This window comes from Acromyrmex echinatior, chromosome 5, assembly GCF_024713525.1.
Source record: "Acromyrmex echinatior isolate Ae372 chromosome 5, ASM2471352v2, whole genome shotgun sequence".
Taxonomy (NCBI): Eukaryota; Metazoa; Arthropoda; class Insecta; order Hymenoptera; family Formicidae; genus Acromyrmex; species Acromyrmex echinatior.
The window spans coordinates 9462783-9482903 of record NC_141856.1 but is presented as its reverse complement, the minus strand read 5'-3'; the positions used below and the strand labels follow the sequence as shown (position 1 = coordinate 9482903).

Sequence of the window (20121 nt, the reverse complement as noted above, 5' to 3'; positions counted from 1 at the left end):
TTGTGAAATAATGAGGACAAAAAATAAAATAATTATATAACGGTTATATTTATCATTTGTTTATTTATAGAAGATTGTAAGGTACTCTTGTAAAAGGTTTTCTTGTAGGAAGTACTTATAAAAGATATAATTATACCAATTGAAAATAAATTAAATATATCGTCTGCCTGATTGCAAATTGCCCAAACCACTTCCGATATTATCTTCACAGGATGTAGCCTAAATTAAATAAGCGACTGTGTTGCACGAGGTTATATCCTGCAGACGGCGTGAATTCCCACACATCAACAGGTCTCAGGAGGGCCGAGGACCTCCCCACCTTTGGGGTACCCAATATCCCACTCCGGGACGCACTTTTCCCCACTCTTTACGGGTACATCGGCATGCGGTCTTCGAAATCGAAAACAGTTACCCTCAATATCCCAAGCGGGACGTCCATCAGTGAAGATGGACTTCCCTACACATCACTTTAACTTAATTTCGGAATTACACGTTGACACAAGACCGACTGCCTGACTAATGGTCAAAAATTGTTATATTTATTTATTTAAAGCATCGGTGCTTACTTTGGTGCAAATATTTTTCATATTTGCATGTTTGAAAGCACTTGGTTGTTGAAAAGAGTTTCAGTGTTTTTTAGTGCAAACGTTCAACTTTGACTTATATTGTGTACGCAAGTAATCAATCAGGATAATTCTCAAGAATTAATTTAGTAATTAATTGCAATAAGTGTATTCACGCGCACAGAAGATATGATAATCAAGATCTCTGCTTAATAGTGGATTACCATAACTACAAAATGTTAGGCAGCGAAGAAGAACTCGAGCCTCAAACACATTCGGGAATGACGAAAGCGGAATTGAGGAGGGTAATGAATATATATATTTTGTAATCAGACGAGATTCTCCGCTGGCAATGTTAAATTTTAAAGACATAGTCAATTTTTTGATTGACAGTTTTGGTAGATAAATTTAAGTCTGATTTAAATTGAATAAAGATAAAATACAACTTGTATGACAGTAAACATTTGTTAATAAAATTTTATAAGTCTAAGAATATTTTAAGAATTTTTATACAATCCGAAACAAAAAATATAATTTGCATTGAAGTTTAAAAATCTATTTTGTGGATGAAGGATGAAAATTTCACATTGTCGAAGGCTGAATCTTTTCAATCATTTCAATTATTTCGAATCATTCCAATCATTTCAATTTTTCGTAATTATATAGAAAGCTTTTATATCAAAAATTAATATATTTTATTCGAAATAGAAAGAAGTAACAGACACGATGATTTAAAAAAAATATTTACCATTGTGTGTGTGTGTGTGTGTGAATAAATAATGAATATTAATCCTATTATTTTAGAGTAACAAACCGATTATGGAAAAACGACGACGTGCTCGAATTAATCAATATCTCGATGAGCTGAAGAATTTTATACTCGTTAGTGAAAAAGACGTAAGTAATATTTAATTTTTTTTTATAATAAAATAGAGATTTTAAATACTGGTCAGTACTGATTAAAATAGCTAATTAATCGATACTACTTCTATATGAAAATATTTTTTTAATCTTTTAATATTTTAAACATGTAATATTTTAAATTACTCTCAAAATAAAGTTCATGATAAACGACATCAGCAAAGCGCTGAAATGATAGCACATTGCATGCCAATCAGTACATGCATGATTTTTGTTTGCCCTTGTGAGATACACATTGCTGGCGCCGTGTTAAAACATGTCGTAGAAAAACGTGACTTCTGCGCTGTTTATCTAGAGACGTGATCCGCTTTATGAGAGATAATATAAAAAAAATATGCTACCTTTGATCGTGTTCTGAAGGACGCTAAAGAAATACAGCATTTTTGCACGCTATTTACAATATTATTACATATATGTATGTATATGTATGTATATATATATATATATTCTAATTATTTCCTTTGAACTTGTCTAGCCACATGTTCAAATCAATTTTAACACTTTATCCAAGGTAGGAAAAATTAGACAGTCCTTTATTATTAAAAATTGTTGTATTACAAACTATATATAATAAAATGTTCATCATAATATTTTTTTAAGGCAAAATGAAATGTATTCCTGTCGATTTAATATCTATTTAAAAAATTTAATTTTTGTTATGATAATACGAAACTCTGAGACTGACTGATCATTGTGTCGGTAGCGGAAGTTGTCATAACGGATGTATATTGAATGTATTTGATCAGGTTGTCCACTGTGGACCCCTTTTTCCGTCGGCATCCTCTGCGACAGGATCCGTTTTAGACTAGAAGATTGAACGAAAGGGAGTGGGGGTACGTTTTGTTTTAGTATTTTAGACGTGGGAAACACATGGAAACAGAATCCTCATACATCCGCATAATCTCTGCAGATTTTACAATAACATTTGACCTGGTCAAAAAGAAAAAAAGGTCGGAGAAACCTCTTTAAAGAATCTCCAATTACTTCGCTTTGAAACTGACATGTTGATATCTGTAACGAAACCCTTTCGAAACCACATTCGTTGATTGTCAATATTATAGAGTCAGTAATGATTTGAAATGTAACGTAATGTTTAATATAAATATATCAATGTATATAAAGATAGAAAAGAATTACAAATTTTCAAATAAAGCATAAAGCAAAAGAAGACTATTAAATAAATGAACTTTCACTGAAGTAAATGAATGAATTGATTATTGATTGATTAAGATTTATCTCGCTTTTTTACGGATTCGAAGATTCTCTGCCGCGTAACACAATCCGTTGAGGTTGATTTCTCAAACAGGGATGTATAACAAGACAAGACGCTCTCACCATTCTTTCTCTTCACTCTCGTCCAGATGACTTCCGCTACCTGCTCACTTCAGTGTGTCCGTCCCGTTTGTCCGAAACGCCCCACGCGTGTTCGTGGGAACCTCGAAATAATTATTACGAAGAAAAAGAATCTCATCTCAGGTTGCAGCCTCTTTTGTTGACCGTATCATCTTTAAGGATCCAGCTCCGGTCCGCGACGACGGTGCGGATCAGCGAAAAAAGGGGGAGAAAGAGGCGCAACGCCTCTGCTTTCTTTTTTTGTCAGTCCTTTAACAGGTGCCATTTCTCCGCTCTTGAGTCTTGGGTGTCAAATTCACTCGCGGGAAAATATCGATATCTGCGATATTTCTCTCATCCTACGCAACATATTATTCTTGTTATATTTTTGCAAATAATTTATTGGCACGGCTGGTTTTTACGCATATGATTTTATTGCATTTCTTAAAAGTCAAAGTGCTGTATACCAAATAACAAGGCATTTATATGATCCCATGTGTAAATGATCTTGTATCGACTCCCACGCTCATTCTTTAAGTGATCGCAAATTTACCATAAAAATGCGAACGTCGGGATGATCCGACAGGATAAGGTTCAAAGAATTGAGAGGATACAATGGACCCTTGAAAAAGAGGACCATACTACTATTGAGGTATTGGTGGTTAAAGGGCTGATGGGAATTTCTACGGCATAAGCTCGATTCGGGGAAGGTCACGTTCATCAGGATATCTGAAAAACCGCTTCGTGATATTTTCGAATCGTTTCCCACGATTGAACTGAACGTTCTTAAGTGTTATTTAGAGTAACTTTATTTAGTAACTTTGTTTTTTATATAATATATAACGATTTAATTAAAATTAAAATTAAAATTAATTTTTATAAAAATTAAAATAATAATAAAACACACTATAAATAATAAAATATAATGCATTATTTTATATATATATAATATATAATAATTTATTATTTTATATATTCATATATAATATATATAAGAGAGAGAATTATTATATACGATATATTATAATGTATACATATGTATACAATTCACATTCGCTTATCGATAGATTATTCCATAATGACATGTTTGTGATAAACGTCCCTAAGCAATTCACGCGTGACTTGAATAAAACGATTGTTAATGATCTATTGCATGCAGTTTATAATAAAAAAATCTAGGAGAATGTGTGTGAGAACAGAGCGTCCTTAGGCGCCCTTAGGCTAACTACAAAATAGGCTGCATTAGCTACTGTAGTTGCTAGGCTGTTATTATGATAGCAGTTCACATCAAGTCAATTATATGGGCGTATCGCGTCATCATACTATACATTTCTTCAATAGAGGATCGATGTCGAAGAATTCTTCTTCTGACAAGAAACCAATTCCTCGGTTGTAGTTACTGATCTTTGAATAAGAAGAAATCTCCCATTTTATATCCCTTTTACTGTAATATCCCTTTTACCGTACCTTTGCCGACTAACTTCCGTAGATAACGTAGAGCTCTTTCAGTATCGATGCACGTTATGCTTTCTAACTTCTCGACCGAAAGGTCATTTAGGTCATTTCAAGGTCATTTTTTTTCTATCCAACTATGTTTAATGGATAATATAATAATATACACAATTTATTTTTGCATTATTAATTATTATCAGTCATTCATATTGTGACTTTTATCATTTTTGCTTGCTACAGCCAACTAGGCACTCGAAGCTCGAGAAGGCCGATATCCTCGAAATGACAGTGAAACATATACAAACGATGCAGCGGCAGCAATTGAGTACGGCCGTCGCCAACGATCCGGTGGTACTAACGAAATTCCGTTCTGGATTTTCCGAATGTGCTACCGAAGTATCGCGATACATCAACCGCCTCGAGAACGTCGACCCTGCCATCAAGCAACGATTGGTATCACACTTGAACAATTGCGTGAGCCATCTCCAGCAAATGGCGCCATTCTACAGCCAGTACGTGCCCTACATGCCAGAACGCCTCTATCCGGAGGTAAAGGTTGGTTTCCAAAGCGATTTCCAGAATGGGGATGAGAATAACAACGGTAGCGCGAGAATACAGATACCGAACGGAGTCCAATTGATTCCGAGTCGCCTGCCAACGGGCGAATTGGCATTCTTGGTGCCGCAATCTGCCGGGATCTCCGCGAATTTTCCCTTTTTTCCACCAGCTACGGATACATCTACAAGGATTGGTCAATCGTCGGCTTTTACCGCCGTTCATCGGCCACACACCCCGCTACTAAGCCCTTCGACTTCCACATCGAGTTATGGCGATGAGAGTCATCATTCGGAACATCCACGGGCGACGACGCCTAACCATCATCAGCCGCAACATCGATTCAAATTACCTGAACAGAGTTCTGCGTCCTCAAAGAGCTTCTCATCCTCGCCAGAAACCCAGAAACCGCAAATTAGCTCGACTAGTGACCGAAAGTCACCCGCAACGGCATTCTTGGAATCTAAGGCCGTGGATAATAATGTTGCAAATAAAAAAGACGTTGCGGAAGGTTTGGACAATGCCACTCATACGAATGGTACCGTGATGCACGGTTTGCGACAGCCGCTTTCCGTAATTACAGACAAGACTTACAATCGCGCCTCGAGTGGCTTGCTGCTCAAGAGAGACGGTCTCAGAAGACGTCATTCCGACGGGCTTTTGGCGATCTCAGATAAGAGACCAAGATATCAAGAACCCACTAGTTCGACCTCCTCGATGAATAATACCGACGTGCTTAAGAGCACAAATGAGCAATCTCCCGCAATTTCTACCCAAGATTTGCCCGGAAGTCAGAATTGTCAGACACCACGAAATTACAATTCAAATTCCGATAAGTTCCCAGCAAGTCCATCAGGTTCTTTTGCTACTAATGGCGATATGTGGAGACCCTGGTGATCGTTATTGCTAAAAATGAAAGATTAAAAATATTACGAAATTGAACAATTATTTTGAAAATATTTAGCACAAAAAGGAACGAATTAGATGTATTTTGATTTCTAATTATCAAATTATCAAATTATAATTGATTAGTAAGAGCGTGCCATGAAAATATCATTTTACATATTTTGGAAATTTGTTTCGGTTTGCATAAATCACAGAAATAATCAAGAAAACAGAATTTTTGTGTGATCTATATTATATTTCTTGTTAAACTCCATATTTTGAAATATCGTAAGTAATTCTAGTAAATTAAAGAATAGTTTGAAGATAAACAAGTTTACTTTAAAGCGATTTCGTGCCAAAGCGTGAAATTGATTATATATTTTCTGAGCAAGATTGTTAATGTATTTGATGCATCGTTATGCTGCATCTTCGCCATTTCGTAAAGACTCATAAGCTTTAAATAGATTAAACAATATTTTGTTAAGTCTGTCACAACGCGTAATATGTGAATAGCCCTGTATATATTTTCATTTATTATTTAATTAATTAAACCCACGTCTCTTATAAATTATAATGTACGTAAATCAATATTATACGAGTGATGACTATTTTCAATGATCTGCGATGTCTAACGATGGTCAGTATTGTTAATTAACACGTTTACTGCTGCAAAAATCTTAATGTACTCCGCAAAAAACAAATTAAATGTCACATAATTTGATTTTAAGATAATTTTTTACAAATTTTTCTAATTAAGTCAATTTTCGATTCATAATATATACTGTTAGAAATGTAATCACGAGTTTCCTTTACATGTAAATGAAGCTCGTGGTTAAATTTAAGTTACAGTAATTACCTAAATATAACAAACGTGTGTATTAAATTTATGAAATTTAATGTACTTTTCATAAAATTTTGTGAAAAGTACATTAAAAATCGTAAATTTTCATGAAAAATATATTAAATTTCATGTATGTGTACACAAATGTACTAAATATATAACTTTTCTGTTATAAATACATCAAATTTAATGTAATGTCATGAAATTGTCATGAAAGTTCAAATTGTGTAACTTAAAAGTATATTAAATTTCATGAAATTTTTAAGTGTATAGAATTTTCTTTATTTTGTTAGTTGCATTTTAATCGTAATATATCATATATGATTTATTAAAACATTAAAGCGGCGACTATCATTCGTAGCATTCAACGTGTTAAAATAATGTAAAGAGTTTGTGATAAAAAAATATTACATCGAAGTACAATCTTTAAAAAAGACACGATGTTTATTTCTTATTTTTTATTATTCTTGCATATACAATATATCCGTCGACAAAATAAATAAATTTATAGAATGGAAACCAACCTCATTGTAAGTGTTACAATTCTATCTCGCAAAAAAGCTCCTACATATTCTACCAATATTCCACGATCTACCATATTCCACGATCTCGTAAAAGCACGGAAATTTTCCTCGTTGAAAGAGCCATCGGAGGCGCTTTACCCTTTTAAGGAGCGTTAAACGCGCTCCGATTCATAAACTGGAACTTATTCTTTCCTTTTTTGCCGATAAAGGAGCAAAAAGCTGTGGAGAATGAGAATTTCAACCACCTGTTACACCGCAAAACCACCCGCGTTCTCATCGACTGAATGCTTAAACTGATTTATCGACAGAAATCGCAAACTTTGTAAATTCCCTTAGTCTTATTCTTAGAGCGCACGTACTTATATTTTAAAAAAATTTTAAATTATTGCTTACTGATACAGAGGTGATCAAACAATACAGTCGATTACGCAACCGGAATGTATAACAAAAATATACCTAAAATTTACGAGGAATTCGAACGATTTAACAAATCATTGCAAATTTAACATTTGTTTTATCTGGCTGATTTAAATAGTCATAAATATGTAGTTGTCGCTGTGACATAGTATTATTTACAACCAGTTTTAACGTATTGAAATCCTGTACAAGTTCGAGCATTGACAGTGAGATGGCGACACACATATTTGAGATTAATTCATATTAAATTTTTTATTCTCAAACGCAATCATCAAAGAATGCCTGTAAATTATGACATTACAAATTTTCATTACATTTTCATCGGAAATAAATTTAATTTGCTAGAAATCGAAACGTCAAATTAATAGAACGTTTCTAACATTTGTTGATTAGTTTTATATTGAAACGAACAAAATTACAAGTAAAAATTAAAAAAAGAAGATACTAGTTTATTTGCTTGTAAAGTATTTTGTATTACTGTGTATATTTTTAAAACCGATATTACTTAAATATCATTAAAATTGATATAGTTAACTACGGCAATAAAATGTTTTGTTTAATTTCAAATACTTCAATAGGGTACAAACAATGTTACTTTCATTAAAGATTATTGTATACATTTTTTTAACGTAAGGAAAACGAAATTAAAAGGAACAGTGAATTTTATAGTTTCTTTCTTCGATCCTTGTGTGACGGGGTACCGTCCTACGTTGTGCGAGGCATCGAAGTCGCCGATTCGTCCGCTTAAATTCGGGTTTAATATCACACACTCTGCTCGTCCCTTTTCGATATTCACGTGCACAATGGGCCTCGATGTCGGTGTATATATAGATTCTGCCTGTGAGTAACTCCCGTACACTATATCACGAGTATAAATAATTACTCCGGCGCACAGCAATTACTATAAGTTATGGCGCAGCCGCTACAATTTGCAATGTCAAGACATAAACACTGCTACCGCTTACATTTGAATACATTAAGACGATGGGAGTCTCTGATTGGACCGACGAGGAGTGGTGCGGTCCCATATCGGTATATGAGCTACGATCTGGTTGACGATTTTTATTGAGGAAACGATCATCTCGCGGGTCTCTCCCGGCAATCACAGCCGTTGCTATTGCAGTCGCGAGTTGCCGCTTGATGGATCTCCATTTCCATTCCGTTTGCGAGCACACGTTAAAGTGGATCTGCGATTTTCCATTGATGTGTTGAAGTATTTACGGGACGACAGTCGAGATGATCTATTCTCGTACAATTGTCTTATGATAATCCGTGAATCTTACGTTCGTGATAGATTGCACGATCACAGCGTCCAATATGTACCTCGTCTTCTTTCTCAATTTGGATGTTTATCGCGAGAATGAAAGAATGATCGCAACGATTGATAATGAAGAGTCTTATGTTTGCCCAACGGCGGGTCCTTTAAACGTCGAGTTGATAGTCCAATTAACCTTTAGAAGAGATATATTTTTAAAATCTTACAGCTTTTTCTTGAATAAGATTTACTATAATTCATTATTTCATTCCTTGTCTCAAAATATAACACTGTTTCAGAGCCACTCAATCTATATCTTGTTGCAAAGAAGTAGATGCTAATTTTTGTCTGAAAAAAATTGATGGTCTCTTCATGCCAATCCGTGTAATAAATTTAACATTCCAAGTTGTTTGATAGAAGCATATTGCGAAATTAGACATATCATAATCTACCATCGTTACGGCGAACGATGTAAATACATAGCGTGCAACGCTAAAGATCTATAAATCACAGGGAGCAACCGCGAATCCGCGATAGCGATGAGAGAAAACCTATAGGTGCGCGATCGCAGCTCTATTCTCTATTACCAGAATCAAGTTCGAAACAGCCTCCCAGACCAAACCATGATCTTGCCGGGCGACTCATCGATCGGTCGAAAAAACGATCGTCGAAAGCCAACCGAGTGCACAAGCTGTTTCCGTTGCGGTATACGACCAGACGCGAGTGCCTCCGGACGGCGGATATAGCAATCGCCGAGTGTTTTTCGCGAGTAGTTATATTTCGATGGGTATCCGATCGCAAAAGAGAGAGGAAACGACGCCGGGTGCCGACGCGCGAAGGGTAAGGGGGTGGGGGAGGGGGGGATGATGGAGGCGGATGAAGAGGAGGAGGAGGAGGAGGCGGAGGCGGAGGTTCCGTCCGCGCGTATGTGCGGCCGCCAGGCCATTTGCCTCTGCGGTCTCTTGATTCCTAGCGACTAAATTTTCATCTGTACTCATTCAAGTTTTAATGTGTTTTTGCGGCATCAGTCATTCAAACTTAATCAACAACCGGTTACACGTCGGTGCGCGAGCGCGACCACACAGATTCGCGCGGCGTCGTCGGTACAGGCGGTAGAGGCGTACGCGGGGCGGCCGCGTGGTGCGGCTCGCGAGTGTGTAGGTGTGCGGGCGCGACGGAATATTGGTCGGGCGCACTGTGACGAGAGCGTATTAATTATAACTCTGGTCAGAGGAACGTCAAGAGATGCTTTCGCAGATACCTACGATAAATTGTCGGTTTACCAGCAAATCTCATTTCCAAACCCCGCCATTTTTCCGCTCGTTTATCCACGCCCATTGGGAGAGCACCGCGCGCTACGGCGCGCTCGGCCAACGTCGCGGTATTCCCTTCCTTTCACGTGTACACACGTGTGTATATCCGGCCGCAGTGCACGACTGTCGCGTGCACAAGAGTGCGATGACAGCGGAAGGGAGAGCGTTTTTACCCAATAAAGTTGGTGAGCGTAATAGGAATGTCGGCATTAACGAGTTCATTCGGCGCTTATCGGGCATTGCCGGTCTGCGACGTGTCATGATAAGGTTTTATTCATTTTGAAATCCATAGAATATCTTGCGTATGTTTTTCGTGCGATTATTAATCGCGTCAGAGCGCACCAGAAATTACCTGTGACGTCAAAATAAATTATACCATTTTAAATAATATTAGATTTATCAAGAAATTGTCGAAATTCTCATACCACAAAATCTTACGAAAATATTTTATCTTGAAAAAAAAAATCTTCTCATGTATATATAAATGTAATTTAATTAATTAATTTAATTACTTTTAATTTAAATGTATTATTGCAATACATTGCAGTACATTTACGTGTTCAATGTATTACAATAGTTACCATTCTGAGAAGGAAAAAAAAAAGACGGAACTAAACCGCGCAATTAATTGGCCAATTTCCAAACATTCTTTGTAAACCTCAGTAACGAAGTTTTGTACGATACACAGTACCGAATTAGCTAAGCGTAGCGGAGAAGTGTCGGTGCAAGTAGTCCGAGGGACATTTATTTGGCTGTCTCCGAAGCGGTCGGGAGTTCCGAAGAGAGTGTAGTACCGAGGGGGAGCGAGTAAGAGATACTGTGTTAGCCCTAGTAGAAAGTAGTACATCCGATAGAGAAAGAAACAGTGCAGCGGTAGCAACCTCGAGTAAGGTAGGATATAGACAGAAAAAGAGAGAGAGAGAGAGAGAGAGAGAGAGAGAGAGAGAGAGAGAGAGAGAGAGAGGGTGGGAATTGCCTAGCAAAAGAGAAAGAGGGAGAAAAAAACCATAGGGGACACAAGAAGAAAGGGAGGAAGGAAGGAAGATAAAGAGACTCGTTTACCACAAAACTCGAAAGAGGAACGAGGATGAGAGAAAGGTGTTGAAGCGTGACCAAGAGAAAGGAAGAGGAAGGGAAAGGAAAACAGAACGGGAATGTAAAGCGTGTGCGTGTACGTGTGTGTGTACACGCGCGTACACATTCGCGATACCGGTGTGCTCGTGGCGATGGTGTGAATGAGAGAGGGGACTCGGCAGGAGTGGAAGAAGGACAGGTGCGAGGGGTCCGGAGAGCAGGAGAAGCGAGCATGTTTTATTAAGTGCGTCGCGCATGGAAAAAGCACGAGGCAATTTTCAGGTGCTAAAGCGGCCGCTGATAACGCGAGACCGCGTTTCAAACAGTCTGTTACACTTTTCAAGTCGTTATACCTGGTACTGTTTGAGCGCGCACTTAGCTCGGAGTTGATTGCGAATCTCGAGGAGTCGAAGATGGAAAATCGGCGCTCCCGCGTGCCGCATCCCGGTACTTGTTGCACATGCGAATTTCCATTGTATCGTGTGTGTATATATATATATATATATATATATATATATATATATCGCGATACATTTTACAATAATACACTTGCTGGACATAACATTATAACCGATAAACGAGAACTGATATTGCAAATATGATTTGCACGACTCTCACGCACGTGCACACATTGAAACAGAAATGTAATGTATCTGTGTTTAAAGTTTATCTAAAACGATACATTGTTAATCCGTTGTTACATAAATTGTCATATTACAATTTGATAGTTTCGTTATAAATTACTATGCTTGTTTGAACGTGCGCGCAGGCAACGTAAATACGAAGAAATTGTATCAAGTAGCTAGAGCGGATGACAAAAAGTGTTTTCTTTTATGAAATCGATGCAAACATTTGTTCCGATTCTTAACGCGAGTTGTGATGTGACTACCCCCCGAGAACGATGGTATAGTCGGTGTAGAGAAAAAGGATTATATACATCGTTAACGCGCACTGATACGACGGAAGGCAAGCCATCTATTATTTCAGCCGTCAATGAGATGTGTCAGCGCTGACGGATGTACGTCACCCGCGGTGTTCGTCTGGCAGACGCGGCCGACTATCCCGCGAGGGAAAAAAATCCCGGAAAAGTGGAGGAGAGGCGTCGACAAAGTGAGAATTAATATTCAATCGCATTAACGAATCGTCGCTGGCGACGCCATCGTTATACCAGTGGCATACACATACCGGGGAACAAGGGGGACGCCGTCTGACGCGGCGGATGGGAACAGCGTCGTGCGGGGAACAGACAGAGAGCGAAAGAGAAATCAAGGGAGGGAGGGAGGAAGCGCCACTGGAACAAACCACCCCCCCGCATCGTTTCATCTCGCTCCGAGTGCGACGCCAAATGAAAATACCGAAGGACAATGGAAATACTAATGATTGATTGGATACGAAAAAGAATTATAATTGAAAAAAACGCGGAGCGCCAGCCAAAAAAAAGCAGTGGTGGCGTGAGAGCGGGGGTGGAGGTGCGCGCGGGTACGAGGGAGAGAGAGAGAGAGAGAGGGAGAGAGAGAGAGAGAGAGAGAGAGAGAGAGAGAGAGAGAAAAGAGAGGCAAGGTGATAGGAGAGAAAGAGAAGGCGGGCGAACTATTGGGAATAATATATCAATACCCATCGAACCCACGCATACGAATGCGACGGTTCGGCGAGGGTGCTTGCTCGGGGATAAGGGGCGCCGGGGTTCGCTCGATCGGTAGGGGCGGGCACGAAGGGGTACGAGGGCGTTCGGAAAGAGTAAAAAATATTACACCCTCACATACTGGCGCCACGTCGCGGATAAAACGGGCACTGACCAATACCAATAACGGGCGGCACAAAAGAATGGCCGGTCGGTGTGCGAAAAACAGACCCACACAGCGCCCCGGCTCCTCGCTGCTTCGGTGGCATTATAGCTTTTCACGTACCCGGTGGCTCCTCGATACAACAGCGACCGACTCGTCGGACCGGTTCGTTTGAAGGAAATTTCGACGCGGTCATGCGGCGCCACGACCGGCGAGGAAGCCCCGTGGAAAAATTAACCCTTGTAGTGGCCGAGGCTTTTTTTGGCACGTTAAGTACAGCCCTAGGAACGACAACTCGCTCTTTTCTTTCGATTTTTCGTTTCGGATTCACTATTTTTGCTTTTATGTGCAAACTGCAGAGGAAATGATATATGTTGTCGAGATTATTATTTTGATTAAAGTTATAGAAAACGGAAAACCAATCGTCCTATTTTCGTATTTTTATCTGATGTTTTTAACACTGATTCCTTCGATATTACTTGACCATAAATGCAATTATCGTGTTCGGAAAATTTGCATTCATCTAACTTAAAAACCGTTATTACCATAAAATGAATATAATATGTAGGATCATCAAAAATAAAATAATATGCCACTTAATAAATTGATTTAGAATCGAAAACATAATTTAGTCAATTATTATCTATCGTTTATTGATGGAATTTTAAATAAAGTATTCTAAAATTAATTGACCGATATGGTACACTTGAAATATGTTTTTGTTCTCCGAAATATATAGAATTATAACATAGTTCTCTATGGATAATAATAGAAAATAATATCTGTTTAATTTTAATAAAGTATTATTTGTGATTTTATTAATTATATTCTTCTTGTTTCTCGTAAATATGTGCGACATGCAAATAATTAATGATGATAATATAGTTATTAATAATTCTGCGAAATCGTAATATAACGTGGAAAGGATTAAGATACTCGCTGTTCGAAATGCTACAAGTTCCTTGGCACTTTACAACGTCGAAGCGTTCTCCATCTCGTCAATGATCCGGACGGGTGACACTGGTCACCAGTCCACGCAGCTGTCTTGTTCGCTGACTTGTTCCGGGCAACCCTGTAGATGCCACGTAGCACAGGCACACGGTATGGGTGGGTACGAAGCGCGCGTTTAGCATTTGAAAAAAGTGCTGGCCGGGCGACCGCCTCTCGCCCGAATCTCCCATACACTCGCACAAACAAAAGGCTACATTTAGCATTAAAAAAGCACGCAGACCGGCGCTGCCGCGAGGAGAGTGAGGAGGAAGAATCAAGAGGGGAAGAGAGAGGGGTCGGTGGGTGAGATACGTGCAGACCGATGCCGGTTACTCTCATCTCCGCGGCCGCACGGCCGGACATGCGGTCCTCTTCCACGATGCGCACGTCCGCGTGCGGCCGCACGCACGCACGTACACGCACACGTTTTGGTCCGAGAGTAGTGTAAGCGAAAGAGAAAGAGAGAGAGAGAGAGAAACAAATGGATAGTGTGGATAGCGGTGAGAGATAGCGGTGAGAGAAAAAGAGAGAGAACTCAAACGCGAGAGAGTCGGATGGAGGTGGCCGCGCGCTGAGCGTATACCAGGCCACGAGGCCGGTGGTGCGAGGGCTTTGGATCGGGACAGAAGTGGTTGATGCATTGGGACAAACACATTTGGCATTAAAACAGCTCCGACACTACGTAGTCTGCAGGAGCAACGTCCCACCGGCGACGCGGCGCGGCGGCAGCCGACAACGGTGGTGGACCGAACGCGCGCGCGTGTTACATGGACGGAAACGCACACGTTACGCATTGCGTTTCGTCTCTTTTCCACTACTTTTTTCTTTCTTTCCTTCTCTGTCGCTCTATCTCTCTTTTTTCTTCTCTCTCTCTCTCTCTCTCTCTCTCTCTCTCTCTCTCTCTTTTTTTCCCGTGATCCATCGCTATTTCGCTTCCTATTCTCTTTCTATCGGTACTCTCTTTCTGTCACCTTCCGCACGTTGCGATCCGGGCGCGCGCGAAGCGTTGTACGCGGAGTAACACACGTCCGTGGTAGCTGCGCGCGTGTGCTTGTACCTATCAATCGTGTTCGGGGGCTGCATTTTTTCTCGTCCACCACGAGCGGGCCTCCGCGCCGGAACGTGAGGCGGAATGAAAATAGAAGTGCAGTAACGTCGATGAAAAAAAAAAAAAAGAAAAAAAAAATGATCGGAGCCCCGGGCCGTGTGACGGCATTTCGACGACGGCCGCGACGGCGCGAGGACGCACCGCGCGATGCCGATTTGCGGATTGTCGACGTCGCACTGATTTCTTTACGCGGAGACAGTTGGAACGCATGTTTATCCCGTTTTGCAAAACAGTTATGTAACTTTTTAAATTTCCCCCGCCTTGTGCAAGCGTTTCAAGAGTTTATCGAAAAATAATCTATTTCTAATAAAAATTTTGTTATTGTTGAGTAAAATTAAAAAAGAAGTCATATGAGATATAGTCACAAAAAATGTACAATTACCTTTATTACTAAATTAAAAGAATTCGGTTCGACTTGGTCTTTATCAGTTATTTTAAATTATAAACTAAGGAAGCTATAATACAAACTTCTAAACTAAACGCATATAAAGAAAGAGAATGCGAATAAAACGAAATCAATAAAATCAATAAAATCAATAGTAAAAGGCCAAAATGTCAAAATGTCAAACGTTTAAATATACAATAAGAAAAATAAAGTGAGCACAATATATAAGATATATTAGACAATTGGAAAAGATTTTATCGAAATTGTTCATTGTCTTGAATTAGATATTTGCTCACAATACTATATTATCCCATGTAATGACGAACAAGAAATACAATGATACCTAGTGCGTAGCGACAATTATATCTGCCGGAACGAGTTTACATAATGCGATACCGAAGCTTCGTACATAGCGGATGGAAACGCTCGAGTTTAACTCACTTTATTTGTGGTATATTATAACAGGCACATAAATCACATGTAATTTATCCGTTACATATTACGTCATTTTATATCGAATTTGCGCGTTGATAATGTACCCGGCACACGATCGAACGGTGTACCTATATTTTTGCCGATCATATAACCAACAGTTTCACCTTTCAAACTTCATCCTCCGCATTCCACCCCTCAATCTCTCGCTCGCACCTCGTCTTGATTATATTACGCGTAATTAGTATAACTCTAGAAGCATCAGGCGATAAAGTATTATCGAACAAAACGGAGAACGGCGTATCGAGAACTAGGGAGAAGAAGAAGCGAGAAGATGAAGAGAAGAAGAGGAAGAAGAGGAAGAAGAGGAGGAGAAGGAGGAGGAGAAGGAGGAGAAGGAGGAGGAGGAGGAAAGGCAAGAGCAACGAAGAGCAAGCAGGGAGCCTGTCCAGCTCTTCTCTGCCTCCTTTGGATAATTAAAAATAATCCCCGCGGCCCTTTACTCCTTTTTCGCGGCTCATTAAATCGACCATAAATTATGCATCGAAAATTACGGGCAGGGCCACCGAATATCGGTACCAAGCACGGGCCTCCGACCGGCATAATAAGCAATTTGTAATCAAGAGGCGTCGTACGGGTGTTATAGTTAGTAAGAAATCCAATGGAAGTCCCATTCCGTCCCGTCCCATCCCGTCCCGTCTCGTCCCGTCCCGTCCCGTCCGCGGAGTGCCGGTCGAGGTGGCGCGGAGCGGGGGCGAAGGCAGACGCGTAAAAAGAATTGCAAATTGCGAATTAGCATTATGTCCCGTCTACTCAAATCGTTATTATCCCCGACGAGTTCTGTGCCGCTTCGTCCGTGCTTGCCCCCGGGGATGCGCTTTGTCGTGATACTCGGCGCAAATCGGATTCACGTCGCTTCGAGTACCGAGGTATCCGGTTAATACGGGCCAGGAACGGACGAAAATTAAATATCGCGCGTATCTGCGGTGCGTTCGCCAATGCCGCGCTACGCCGCGAAAAATAGCCGGTAAACCAGGAAGAAACCGCAGCGGTTCGCCGCGGTGCCTCGCATCGACCGCACAAAGAATCCCTGATCGACTATTTCTGATCTATTAAGCAATTTTTCACGCGCGATAAAAATTATTTTTGCGTGAAGAAACATATTGGAAATATTTCATCGCTTTTTCTCTTCACTTCTTATTTGAAGGATTTATTTAAGTTAAAGTACGGTTTCTTGTGACGATGATAAAATGTCGGATTTTCTTTTATAATAACTTGCGTAATTTATGATAATTTATGTGAAAAAAGCTGATGCAAATATCATACACACACACACGCGCACACGTGCACGCACGCACGCACGCACACGCACACACACGCACACACACACACACACACACACACACACACACACACACACACACACACACACACACACACCATACATACACACATATATATAGAAAAAAATACGTAAACATAATTGTAATGTAATTGAGCTTACAGTTCGCCGTATTGTGCTTTTGTGTAAATCAGTAAGCATATATCGGCAGATGAAACGACGCTGTTATATGTGCGTGTATCTCGCAGAATGTGCACATCGTGTATGAATGAATAAAATATAACGTAAATTTTTCTTTCACGTTAATTATTTTTTACATCATAGATACAGTTAGCCTGTTATATAATGGCAAGTCTACTGAATATAATATTAATAAACTGAGAATATATAAAATAATTAGAGATATTACTAAATTAAAAAAAATCATACATTGTTACAAGTTTACCAGTCTGATAAATATCGTACCACTCATTATGTTGGAATATTGCATGTATAATAATTTTGAAAAACAAAGTTTTGTAAAACATCTTTGTAAAGTGAAAAGTGTCCTATAAATGTGATAAATTGTTATATATTATATTAAAGTAGCACATTTGTTTTATGGAAAAAGAAAGAGAGAACTATTCTGAATTTAAATTCTTTGAAAAATGAATTATTTATATAAAATCTATCTTTCCAATGATACGACGTGTTTTAATACTAATACTTGCGACACGGACCGAGAGCTTAAATTCGTAAAAAGACTTCGTAAGAAGAAAAAGGGAAGAAATCTAGAATCACGATGAAAAATCGCATTGCCAGTCACATATTTTCGCGTTATGCGTATCAGATTAGTTAAACAAGATACAAATGCCGTACACGCGCGGCGGTTAATCGTACAGCGTTATATCGGAGGCATTATTCAATCTATCGGATCGATCATATGTATCCGCGCCTGATAAACGCGTAAACGTTATGAAAGCACTTTGTGTATTGATGTTTACTTTGAAAAACAGGATTAAAACGGGTATCGTGGAAATTCGGTTGATGGAGGAACCGGCGGCGGCCGTGTCTCGTTGGACCGAATTTAAATAGTGGCCAAACCATATTATTGTATTAATAAATGGAATTAGCGAAACAGTAAAGTGCTTTTAACGGGCGGTGTCTATCCTGACTTCTCTAATATGACAAATACACTACAGTACTCCGCCGGTTTCGGCGTTCTTGCATTCATTAAATGACGGTCGCAATGCGCCTCGCGGTTATTAATGGCAACGCGTCAGAATCAATTTTCATTTGTTGAATACTTATGTACGGCGCAATCCAATTTGCACTGTTCCCCGTGAAACCGTCCCGCGCCGCGCATTTTATCGTAATTGAAAGCCCTCGAATGCTTCTGACGCTTAAAAAAAATACATGCGTAAAGAAAAAAGGCCGAATATATATCGAGCAAGCACGTTTTTGCCAAACGAAATGATCAGTTGTTGAAGATAACTCTGAATAAATGCAATATATGTAGTAATCTCTCGCGCAAAACATTGTTCGTTTGAGAGACAAATTTTTTCCAATCACACACACACACACACACACACACACACACACACACACACACACACACACACACACACACACACACACACACACACACACACACACACACACACACACACACACACACACACACACATATATAAAGTAAATCTGTGGCACAGATTTTGTCATTAATAACATTGCGACGCATTTGATATTTATAACAATTTATAACGGTATGCTGATAAAAAATAATAAGTCGACTTTTACAAGAAAAGATTCCGAGGATCAATTACGTCGTCGTCTTTCGACGGAGATGATCAACTCTCGATAGTGTAGTTAAGAAAAGTTTCAAAAGTCGCTCCTTTAGATAAAAACGAGGGCGAATCTCGGGCTCGATATTTCGTTGCCAAAGTTGCACAGTTGACGAAATAAAGCGGCGACGGAGAATAATACTGTTCCTTCGTAACCTCGGCAAGTCAGCGAAGCGGCCGAGGAGATCTCGAAGAAACCTAATTAACTCTGCGCTTTGGAATGAAATTATTTTTGCGCGGTCGCCGTGAAAAAAAGAAAGAAGAAGGATGAGAAGAGAGCGAGAACGAGATGGGAGTAAAGACGACGTCGACGACGACGGCGTTGGCGACGACGACAGCGACGACATCGACGACGATGAACGAAGAAGGAGAAACCAGAAGTAGATGGAAGGGCGAATGCGCCTGCTCGAAACTACCAAACTACTTTTCAAGCTGCCCCCGCGGCCCTGGCAAGATTATAATTAAAACGTCGCGCGGTGCTGGATAATAAATTAATGCATAATTAACATAGCTAATTATAATACCGGCTGAAATTTTTCTCGTAACTCGTAACACACTGGTCTCTCGTATGCGGAGGCAGTGCAGCCCGGTAATTTATGATCGGACATGAAAAATTACCGTCTCGGGGGGGTTTAATCATCCTCGGACCCCCTCCCCCCTCCACCTTCCCCTTTCCCCTTCGCGCGGTCGTTCTACACGTACCACTGGCCTTCCACTAACGAACGCTGCGAACCACTGCGCCTTCACCTTCTCCCGCGCCACCCTCTTATACAGCTGGACTTAATAACTTATTATAATGCAATGCGTCGTGCGTGGAGATCTTGCGAAACGTGGTGGCATGGCGCGGCCGAGGAGGGAAAACCAGCTCCGTAAGTGAAACATGAGGAACGATGAGGCGCGTAATGGAAGAAGAGATTCCGAGTATTCAAACGTAATGCAAAGATATATTTTAAGGGTGTGCGTATGGTCAACATTATAATTAATCTCCAACAGAACTATACATATTCCGTGATTGTATATACTATTCAATAATTCGTTGTCGCAGTTAATACAATCGGATAATAATAAATTGATGGTAGATTCTAATTAACTCTTTGGATAACGATGGTTAATGAAGAAACGTGC

General features: G+C 39.7%; 1 protein-coding gene across 1 annotated transcript; it reads left to right on the top strand.

Annotated features, from left to right (window-relative positions):
- The first annotated feature begins 372 nt into the window (after window positions 1-372).
- Window positions 373-7072, top strand: dpn (bHLH protein deadpan). The gene is made up of 3 exons (XM_011067534.2): window positions 373-868; window positions 1368-1460; window positions 4509-7072. Exons 1-3 carry the CDS (start codon window positions 800-802, stop codon window positions 5718-5720), a joined length of 1374 nt encoding a protein of 457 aa, XP_011065836.1. The 5' UTR covers window positions 373-799; the 3' UTR covers window positions 5721-7072.
- Window positions 7073-20121: the final 13049 nt, after the last annotated feature.

What these genes read in the sequence shown, in the direction of transcription:
- dpn (XM_011067534.2), top strand. Translation starts at nt 800, where the DNA reads ATGTTAGGCAGCGAAGAAGAACTCGAGCCTCAAACACATTCGGGAATG. An exon ending in CGAAAGCGGAATTGAGGAGG is followed by an intron (nt 869 to 1,367) that starts GTAATGAATATA and finishes CTATTATTTTAG; the next exon opens with AGTAACAAACCGATTATGGA. An exon ending in TACTCGTTAGTGAAAAAGAC is followed by an intron (nt 1,461 to 4,508) that starts GTAAGTAATATT and finishes TGCTTGCTACAG; the next exon opens with CCAACTAGGCACTCGAAGCT.